The sequence below is a fragment of the Micromesistius poutassou genome, assembly GCF_964030765.1.
Source record: "Micromesistius poutassou genome assembly, contig: SCAFFOLD_1458, whole genome shotgun sequence".
Taxonomy (NCBI): domain Eukaryota; kingdom Metazoa; phylum Chordata; class Actinopteri; order Gadiformes; family Gadidae; genus Micromesistius; species Micromesistius poutassou.
The window spans coordinates 1-11,369 of NW_028179204.1; the positions used below are offsets into that span (position 1 = coordinate 1).

Below are 11,369 nucleotides of genomic sequence, written 5' to 3' on the forward strand. Positions count from 1 at the left end.
GGTTTCTATGCGTGTGTCCGGGTCAGGCCTGCTTCAGACCTGTAGTTAGCCACCTGGGGATCTCAAGGGGCCCAACAATGTAAAACCCTTGGGTACACTTTTGTTTTGAAAGTCTCTTACAGTCGATTGAGAAGTAAAATGAAAAAGGACCATGAATGAAAGTCCTTGGACGACCTACCCGTTGGACATGAGTGTTGGTTTGAAATGTCCTTCGCTCCACTGCCCACTTCACAAAGTCTTCAGGAGGCCAGCAAGGTAGAGGGTCGCATCAAAATAAGAAGCTTACTGGCACATTTCTTTGGCAATTAGGAGTCAGGGATTTACTTTCATCTCCTTGAAAGTCCATAATGCCTTTAAACTAACAACAGAAAGGAATCAATATCTAATATAACATTACCACTGGGATAAAGATCCAGACAATATCCTATTAAATGTCCTTATTAGAAAAAAAGCCCAGACTAATATATCTATATAGTGAGCTCTGGATTCTTAACCCTGGCTGTCCTCAAGAGCTGGCCTGGGAGAGAAGCCCCATTACTTTGGTGTTTATTTGGGATCAAATGGACACAATCCCATTCCTCCTCTTGTTTACTTTGAAGGGCTGTCCTCTTCAGTCTGAGCACATCGATATTTCACCACAAAGAGAAGAAGAGACAGGCCCAGAGAGAGCGGGGGCCAGCAGCCAAATCCAAGGGAGAAGATGCAAATAGATAGTGGACAAATGACAGAAACAACAATGCCGCCAACACAGTGTGTGTGTGTGTGTGTGTGTGTGTGTGTGTGTGTGTGTGTGTGCTTGTGTTTATGCGTGGGATGACGCTTGTTTTTTAGGGGGAATGTTAAGTGTGTGTGTGTGTGTGTGGGTGTGTAAATGTGTGTGCGGAGGGGATGATGAGAGTGTGTGTGTGTGTGTGTGTGTGTGTGTGTGTGTGTGTGTGTGTGTGTGTGTGTGTGTGAGGTGGCTGATGTATGTACTTGTGTGTGTTTGTGTGTTTTTATGTGACTGTGTGAGTGGGGGATGATTAGAGTATGTGAGTGTGTGTGTGTGTGTGTGTGTGTGTGTGTGTGTGTGTGTGTGTGTGTGTGTGTGTGTGTGTGTGTGCGTGTGTGCGTGTGTGTGTGTGTGTGCGTGTGTGCGTGTGTGTGTTTGTGTGCGCTGGAGGAAAGCTGGGGGAATGTCACTCGGGTCACAAGGGTTTGACAGATGAGCTTTGTTACTGGCTTCAAGTGACCTCGAATCTCAACCCCTCTCAGCCTCAATGACACACACATGCACGCACACACACACTCACGCACACACACGCACACACACACACACACACACACAGATAGTCATTCACACACACACGCAACCACTTTGGGCACGCAGAGACACCATGATGTAAGCTGTTCTAACATCCACAGCCCGCCAGAGTCATCCTCCTCGCCTCATTCAGTCCCGGCTGACACACTGCGTGGCGCTCACCCTTTAGCCACGAGATCCTTAGCTCCAGATCCAAACAGCGTTTCCTGAACCGTGCCCAGGGTCCGGAGCTCAACGCCAGGGAAGCCCCCCTATCCCCACTGCCCCCCCTCTCTCCCCCTCTCTCCCCCTCTCTCCCCCCCCCCTAACCGAAAGTGCAACACCATTTATCCTTCAAGCCTTAGAGACTTGACATGCTTCCCTCATCCACAATCCCACCCCCACAACATGCTCTTCGACAAACACACTCACACACACACACACAAAAACACACACACACACACAAAAAACACACACACACACACACACACACTGACATAGATAAATAAAAACACATATACACACCACTTTACACTTATCATTGACCACTTACCCCCTGCAACATTTTTAGCAGTATCAACGCATTAATACCCCACTGACCCGGAAAAAAATCACAAACCTTCCCTTTAGCGACTAAGGAACACACACACACACACACACACACACACTCTAAATGTGTCACAGAGTTTTGTCTCAGACGTAATGGACAGCCGGAGAAAAGAGGAGCGTTTGATAGATGGGGCTAAGGACGGACACACGGACGGATAGACAGTATGAAGCAGTGGACGGACGGACGGAGGGATGATGGATGGTGACTGGAAGTCATCAAGAAGAGAAGGATGGATTAATGGGTGGTTGATGATGGATGGATGGATGGAAGAATGGACGGATTGAAATCCTAGACAAATGGATGTATGCGGATGAATAAATTGATATTTGGATGTGATATTGGTGGAATCAGGCCAACGGGAATCCTCCTTGAGGGCTGAAGAGTCACACTCACACGTCTCTGCTGTACTTGTGAAACGAGGCGTGGATCGGCTCTCACACCGGAGCGGCAGGCATCGTCTGCGCGAAAGTCGGAGCATCGCGTTCCCCGCGCGCAAATTACCTGGGCTGCATCCGCACTCCCAGACACAACAGCACCCCAAATGCTTCTCTCATGCATGCTAAATTCATTAGGAGCGATTACTTTAGTCGGACCAGTGCAAAGCAAACATTGTTCTGTGAGTCTAATTAATCCAAACGTTAGTAAGCGGCCAACAGAGAGAGAGGGAGGGGGCGAGAGAGAGAGAGAGAGAGAGAGAGAGAGAGAGAGAGAGAGAGAGAGAGAGAGAGAGAGAGAGTGACAGAGAGAATAAGAGAGACAGGAGAGAAAGAGAGAGAGAGAGAGAGAGAGAGAGAGAGAGAGAGAGAGAGAGAGAGAGAGAGAGAGAGAGAGAGAGAGACAGACATAGATTGACAAAAAGAGAGTTTGAGAGCGAGAGAAAGAAAACAGCAGGTTGGAGGCTGTATAACCTCTATAACTACACAGCTATCTGAGTGAGCCCACCACCAGGGTGAACTACATCACCACAGTGCCCTTCGGCCATACATTCAGAGTTACACCACAGGCTCTATAATTGGTGCATCTAGAAATGCAGGGGGGAAAATTAGAAGAAAATAAATAAATAAGGAGACGGAGGGAGGGAGGGAGAAGTGATTAATTTGCCAGAGAAGGAGGTCGATGGCGATGTAAATCACAGCATGTCGGCGGAATTACATTTTCCTGATTTCCCCGGCCTTGCGTGCCGCACCGGCCTTGCCTGCTGATTGGCTGTAGCGCCGGGTCATAAGCTGAAGAGGTCTGGGAGTGAAGGGCACCGCACGTCTCTTAATTATAGGGAGATGCGGCGCCGGGGGAGGAGTGGGGGAGTCGTGAGGGGGGAAGGGCAGAGTGGGGGAGTGGGGTGGTGGCGGGGGCGGGGGCGGGGGCGGGGGCGGGGGCGCGGCGCGGCGGGGAGCGTCTGCATCCTCAAAACACAAACAGAGGGGAGCTTCGCCTTGGAGCAGACAAGGTGGTGCAAGAGAAGGGGCGGAGTCGTAGGAAGGTGGAGGCGGGTGTCGGGCTTAGCGTCGCTCTGTGGCGCGCCGCACAAATGAACGCGTTGCCGAAGTTCAACGGTTTTACGGTTTGACAGCGACGTGACAGGATCGCTGGCTTCCTCTTCTCCGCGTGCAGCGCGATTTCATTTGACGGGGAAACTAAAATAGGTATGGAGCCGACGAGGGGTTTCATATTGACGCGCGTGAGGGTGATGCTGATGTTTAGATGGAGATAAAACGGCGCCAAATCTTTGAGGCGCCGATAAAGAAATCGGAACAAAAAGAAAAACCCCGATGCCGAACGTCAAAACAATCCAGCTGCCTTGTCATTAAAAAGAGCATCCCCGGAGACCGACTTCAAGCTTGGTTCTCCATATTGACGTTCCAGATAATACCTCGGAGCACGCCTTGTTTGCATTAAACATCTTCAAAAAGTGCCTCACTCAACGATCTATAATCCAAATCCCGCTGCCTTAAAGTCGCGCTCCGCTGCTCTTTCTTGCAGCAGCCAGCTCAGCAGCACCCAGCCCAGAGCAGAGGTGGGACGCCCTCTATTTTGTAGCTCAATAGAATCCCATTCTGCAAGCCTTAGCCACAAGGGGCTACGCGTGACAAAGCAAGTGCTTCCCAGGGTGCAATTAACACCAAGCCCCGGCAGTGTGGGGTCACATCCCCTCTGAATGGCGTCCGGGGCTCTCTGTTTCCTCCTGGGCTACCACGTACTGTTGATCAGCACTCACCCCGAGACACCCAGCTGTGTGTGTGTGTGTGTGGGTGTGTGTGTGTGTGTGTGTGTGTATATGTCAATGTATACACGCATATACACACAGAGAGATTCTAATGTCTGGATGAGATTGTGTATGTGTGTGTGTGTGTGTGTGTGTGTGTGTGTGTGTGTGTGTGTGTGTGTGTGTGTGTGTGGTGTGAATGTGTTTGCTTATGTGTATGTGTATGTGTGTGTGTCTATGTGTGTGTGTGAGCATGGTGTGTGTTAGAGTGTGTCTTAGAATGTTTAATTAGCCTCAGAAAGAAAAAATCTGTAAAAAAAAGTCTGTAGTTGATCGCATTTGTGTGTGTGTGTGTGTGTGTGTGTGTGTGTGAATGTGTTACTTATGTGTATATGAATGTGTATGTGTGTGTGTGTGTGTGTGTGTGTGTGTGTATGGGCAAGCATGTGTGTGTGTGTGTGTGTGTGTGTGTGTGTGTGTGTGTGTGAGAGAGAGTGTGTCTTACAATGTTTAATAAGCCTTCGAGAGGAAAAAATTGCCAGCTTGGGAAGCCAAGATTGGGGAAAATACAGTAGAATGATGGTAGCGTGTTTTTTTGGGTTCAGATTAATTACTTTCAGAGTTTCTCCCGGTTTTTCCCGTGTTAAAAAAATCTAGGCCTGAGCGCCACAAAAAATGACACATTGGCCTTTTTTATTATGAGCTTCCCATCTGAAGTCTTGCGGATGCTAGGAATGACCCTCGCCGCAGAGCGAATCCTAAAATAGGAACCCTCGCAATATCCTTATACATAATACATAAATAAATCATTATCGGAAAAAAAAACAATGTCCCGGGGCTATTTGATCAAACCACGGAAACCGTGTCAGTGCGCGAACAGAGCCAAAGAACATATCCCACTTTTTGCTGCGTGGGACCTCAGTGTCGTTAAACTGCCAACACATGATGCATCACCTGTTCAACAAGCTAATTTGCACTCTGGTCTCAAAGTAGTCAATGGGGTGTAGATAGATGAACATGCAAACACACCCACACACGAAAAACACGCTCACAATACACACACACACACACACACACACACACACATACACACAGACATAAACAAGCGCACACACACACACACACACACACAATAGACACAAATACAGACAAGCAAACACAAACAACACTCTCACAAAAAACACACACACACACACACACACACTCACACACGCACACACACACTCACACACGCACACACATGCACACCACCACACACATCACTTAGACACACAGGAAAACCATAATGACCTACGCAGTGTGTTTGAGAGGGGGGGTGTGTGTGTGTGTGTGTGTGGGGGAGAGCATGTTTTGAATGAGGAGGCGCTGGGAAGGAAATGAACTAACGATAGCTGCTAATAATTACAGATCTGCTGCGTGGAGGAGTTAATGAGCATCCAGAGTCCCCCCGTGATGCCCTATCCTAATAATGAATGAGGATGGAGAGAGGGCGAGAGAGAGAGAGAGAGAGAGAGAGAGAGAGAGAGAGAGAGAGGGTGAGGACGAGGGAAAGAGAGAGGGAGAGAGAGAGCGAGAGAGAGAGAGAGAGAGTGCGAGCGAGCGAGCGAGAGAGAGAGAGAGAGAGAGAGAGAGAGAGAGAAGGGTGAGAAGAGAGTAGGGGTGAGTGGGAGGGGTGGAGAGAAACAGGGGCGAGCTGTCAGTTTGAGGGCATCCCGCGATGGCCTTTTGGCCGTCTCTGCATTCTAGGCATGTCAAGGAGAGCAGGGCCTTCTCCCAGAGGGGACTAATGACGATGTGTCACTCACATGGAGGGAGGAGACATCGGGAGGAGAGGGAGGGAGGAGAGGGAGGAGGGAGGAGGGAGGAGAGGGAGGAGGGAGGAGGGAGGAGAGGGAGGAGGGAGGAGGGAGGAGAGGGAGGAGGGAGGAGGGAGGAGAGGGAGGAGGGAGGAGGGAGGAGAGGGAGGAGGGAGGAGAGGTGGACGAATTGAAAGAAACCAAGATAGTTCATAATAAAGTGGAGAGGGACACAGTTCAGAGAGAATCGCAAACAATGGCCGATGCCACTGTTGATTCAGGGCCGAGGGATTGACAGCCGATGGGATTCACACAGGAAGAAAACAACAAAACAAGAACTTTGTACTCCGGTGGCCTCCGCGAAAGAGGGCATTGCACAGAATACAGCAGACGGATGACCGTATGAACTACACGCACTAATAACAGTCTAGTGAACCCCCCCCTGTCTCCCCAGCCCGAGCAGTAACATCTTTAATCCCCAATGTCCACAGCATAACCTTGCCTCTCCCTTACTCCCTTTGCTTCTCTAATGATATCGAATGTATCTTAGGTAAAAGTGCTAAATGCTACATGGCTGAATAGCTAGCAGTGCGGGGGGGGACTGACCAGAGAGCTGGTGTAGCTGGGGTCGGAGGTGTCGTCCTGCAGGTAGCGGGAGAGGCCAAAGTCGGACACCTTGCACACCAGGTTGCTGTTGACCAGGATGTTGCGGGCGGCCAGGTCGCGGTGGACGTAGTTCATCTCCGACAGGTACTTCATGCCCGCAGAGATCCCCCGCATCATGCCTACCAGCTGGATCACGGTGAACTGCCCGTCGTTTTGCTATCCGGAAACAAGAAAATGCAGCCGTTATTTCCCCACCGCACTGTCCCCCTGTATCGTTAACCTCAACGTGATGACTACGGAGAAAAAGAAAGAAAAAAAAAGGTTGATATTTTACGCCGCCTGTTAATTACACAAAACTAATTATTATGGGGGTTCTTTTTGGTGAGTCATTAAAACATTGTTGACAGAAGCTACAATTATGTCAGCGAAAAACATCCCATGCTTGAATTAAGAGCATTCACCGTATGATTTGAGCAATTACTGAGAAAATGTGAGAACCCCAATAGTTTTTTTTTATGGTATTAAATTAGCCACATTTTATAAATACATGAAATATACGTACAAAAAAGTCTTCTCAATGCTAAAAGCACCAACAGGGCTTGTGTTTATGGTCTGGTTCACACGATTAAAAAAGCTTAGCCAAGCATTCTTGCCTCTACAGCCAGGAGGTAAAGGTGCGATTTAACAAAAACAGAAAAAGCCACAAACAGCCCAAATCCAATCCCTTTCATTTGTGTACAACCTCCCACCACCTCCTTTCGAGCAGGCGGTGACTCGCCTTAATACATTTTTTCGCCTTTTGCTCTAAACCTAATTTGTCCTCTACACTCGCGCATCGTTGACTCAACACTGTGACTTTGTGACATTCCCTACACTGCGCATTAAGATAAGTATTATAAAAGCTAATTGGATTTTCCCCAGGCCATTTCCTTACATTTCTCTATGTGTGTGTTTTAAAAGCAAATGGCCTGTTTGGCCAGGAACGGTACGAGGGGGCTCATTGAACGCTCATCAGCGCCGCCGCCGAACCCATCCCCACCAGAAGAGCCGAAGAGCAAGCTTTGAACCCCATCACACTGACAAATAAGAGGGGTGGAAGAGATCGATGGGAAAACAAGTCGGATGTGGCGGCCAGCAAAGCCAGCTTCAAAGGGGCCCTTTAAACCAGCCTTAGATCAAAGTGGAAACGGAATACCAATCCATGGGATTGGGGGAGCAGAGGGGAAATAAATAAATATAGAAACGGGTGGAATATTGATTAAGCTGTATGTCCGCTCAATCCCAACTACAAAAGATAAATTGGAGGGACTATTAATAGCCCTGGGCGTTAATGGATAAATTAAATAGGGAGGAAAGGAACCGTCTGCTGCAGAAGCCCTGGAAATGAACAAGTAACGAAAGGCATTGGTTCTGGTACATGTTGGCAGTTTGCTTGTGATGGGCTCAGCGGGCTGAACCACATCGCTAGGGGTGGAAGGGGAGTGCCGGCTTTTCGTCTGGGTCTTCCTTCTGGAGTCTTTTCATAATGAATTATTGATAAGGCTTCATTGTGAAGCATTTTTTCGTTCATGTCAAGCTTCGACAACCCCAAGGGCAAACCTAACTCACTCACTAAACAACAACAGACAACAAATATATATATATATATATAAATATATATGGGGGTCAAAATCTAGAGGTTATAATGTTTGACTCCTAGCTGAAATCTTTGAGTGGAAGGTCAACGTACGGAGCCTAACGGTACATAAGCCCTTACCCCTGCCTGCCCAGTAGACGCGTGTAGATCCCTGAGTTCTCGCGAGAGCACAATTGCAAATTACAAATTTGCTCGGCAAGTCACTCTGGAAACGAGCAATATAATCCCTCCCCGATGCCCCTCTCCCAGCATATTAACCAATCACATCGGTGTATCTGATATAGGCGGGCCAAAAGCGTTGCTGTTTTAGCGATCGGATACGGCAACAGTCTTATCTATTGGTTAGCTCCGCTGGTCTGGATACGTCACCCCGTGTATTCTTCTGATTGGTCGTAGTGTTATTTAATTGCATGCAGTGATATTTTCAAACGCATGCTTGCTGCCGCCCCTCAAGTTGGGCCGTTTTCATTACTCGGTGCCAGACCCCTACAGCTTTCTAGATGTGGGTCTGGATTTCCAGGCTAAAAACGTGAGCTTAATCAAGCCCAATCTGTCCTGGGAGACCCCCAGCATGACTTCCACCCGCTCCCAAACACCAGAACCAATAGGCCCGGGTGTTTCTTTAGCCCAGCCGCAACTGCTCTTAAAAGCTCTCCCATAATAGGCTCGAGTTCAGTGCAGAACGGCTTCTCCCTAGCGGCCACTATTTACGGTCATATAGGTTTGAGCCTTAATGTTTTAATATCTCTAACTTTTCATCCGTATTTATAGCTTGTTGTGTGGCCACCAGTCGGTTTTTTGTTATTGTGTTTACTATCCCAACGACACGCTGCAAAACAAACCTGGCCCCTGGGGACCCTAACGACCCCCACTAGAACCTGGCTCCACACTAAAAAAAAAACACTTTAAAGGTCCCACGGGGCTCACCCTGAGGAAGGAGTCCAGCGCGCCGTTCTCCATGAACTCCGTCACGATCATGACCGGCCGGCTCTTGGTGACCACGCCCTCCAGACGGATGATGTTCGGGTGGTCGAACTGGCCCATGATGGACGCCTCGGACAGGAAGTCCCGCCTCTGCTTCTCCACGTAGCCAGCCTTCAGGGTCTTGATGGCCACGTAGATCTCCCTCTTGCCCGGGAGCTTTAGGCGGCCCTTGTAGACCTCTCCGAATTCACCTGGGAGAGGAGCGGGGGGGGGGGGGGGAGGAATCGAGCAGCGAGTGCTCAGGTTAACGGAAAACGGACGCGTTGATTGAATTAGTCGAAGCGAGGAGGTTTCGGGAGGTGATGACATCAAACTGTGCGTATTTATTAATTAATTTGCGTCCCCTGGTGCGACTGATGAGGATTCGGCCGGCCGCCACTTAAGCTTTAAGTGTTTGTTTCAGAATTGTTTCTTTTACTTTTTTTTTTTCCATCTGCCGGATATCATGAACAGTGGGACGCTTCGAACTCACAGTCTCATCCGTCTTTTAAAAAAGGAAATAAAAGGTCTGCCAAGAAGTAGAAATTCACGTTCGCCCCCCGATCAGCGGAAAACAGGGGGGGAGCCCATCCCGGTGTATCTCTCAAAAAAAACACACTCTTTGATTAATTATCACCGCCGTGACGTCCCGCCGTGACGCCGCGCAGCGAAAATAACAAAAAAATGGAAATCTTTAATTAGCCGAAAGCCCCCCTGCATGGCTACCTGCTCCCCTCGCATCCCCGCTGTCGCGTCCTCACACCCCCGCGTGCGGAGTGGGGGCCTGCGCGCTGAACCTTGCTATACCTGGGACCTATTTTTCTTCCTATGACGGGGGGGGGGGGGGGGGGAGAGGGGGGGCTGGTATTTCACCCTCTGTGCAAGAGCAACACACACATCAGCATGTCTTCCGCCGCTGTCAGCCAGCAGTGCGCTGTGGCGCCCTGACAGACACACGGGCGCACGTCACCCGCAGCTCCCGCAGGAAGTTGCAGGTAAGAGGAAAAAAAGAAAAGCGCCATTTCTTCTTTCTTTCTATCTTTCTTTCTTTCTTTTATTTTGGTCCGGTTTGATTCAAGATGTTTATTCCCAAACAAAGTAGTAATTAGAAGTTGCTTGAAAGTAATTAGGATCTTTTTTTTTATGTTTTTGTTTTTTTTCCACATCATCAAGGGGGCGCTTATAATGAGGTAAGACTAGGAAACTAGCGTGCTACCTCAAAGAGGGTTCACTGGAGCGGAGAGAGAGAGAGTGAGAGAGAGAGAGAGCGAGAGAGAGAGAGAGACAGACAGAGAGAGAGAGAGAGAGAGAGAGAGAGAGAGAGAGAGAGAGAGAGAGAGAGATAGAAAGAGAGCGAGCAAGAGAAACTTTGGTGTCTGGAGTTATTTCTGATGCCATCATGTCCCAGGGCAGCTGGCCTATATGCTGCTAAGGGCCCCCACCACCACCACCCCCACCCCCACCCTGCACCTCCCTCCTGTCTACAATCCAGTCTGTCGATTGATGCTACCTTCAAGGGTGCGGAGGGTGCATTTAAAACACTGCAGACTCCGATTCAGTAAACATGTTTACACACCCGGGGAACGCTGCTTAAGCCTAAGCACCCGCTGGAGAGGAAATGTCAGCGCGGAAGTTCATCTGAATTGGTATAAAACCCCATCAACCGGGCACACACACACACACACACACACACACACACGCAATCTCTCTCTCTCACACACACATAAGACTCACACACACACACACACACACACATTCTCTCTCTCACACACACACACACACTCACACACAGACACACTCACACACACACACGCACACACACGCACACACGCACACACACACAAACAAACACGGAGCACTTCATCACGGTACCTGCGCCGATGACCTCCTCGATCTTGACGGTGGAGACATCGATCTCTTTGGCGAATTCGCGCACGGCCTCGTTGGGGTCCTCGTAGGTGAAGGGGTCGATGTAGATCTTCATCCCAGGGGAGCCTGAGAAGTGGGTCGGGCAGCCAAGCGGGGAGGGGCAGTTAGACATGTCGGCGCGCAACGAGAGCTCTAGAATCAACCAGAGACGCCCGAATCAGACTCTCAGAGGAGGAGGACCTCGCGTTGTATGGCATTGTCATATGTTTCAGAGAGGGGGGGGGGGGTTAGGATATGGAGAACGGTTGATGATGATGATGATGATGATGATGATGATGATGATGGTTGATGATTCTGTGTGACGGTGTGATGGTGGTGGTGGTGGTGGTGGTGGCGTGGTCGTT

The 11,369-nt window shown here is 49.4% G+C and overlaps 1 protein-coding gene across 1 annotated transcript; it reads right to left on the reverse strand.

Moving 5' to 3' along the window:
• Positions 1–6,497: 6,497 nt before the first annotated feature.
• Positions 6,498–11,137, reverse strand: LOC311373038 (ephrin type-B receptor 1-like; the record flags this gene model as incomplete). Its single annotated transcript, XM_084489898.1, has 3 exons — positions 6,498–6,713; positions 9,061–9,308; positions 10,969–11,137. Coding segments are annotated over 3 exons (633 nt in total), but the record flags the coding sequence as incomplete, so codon positions are not given.
• Positions 11,138–11,369: the final 232 nt, after the last annotated feature.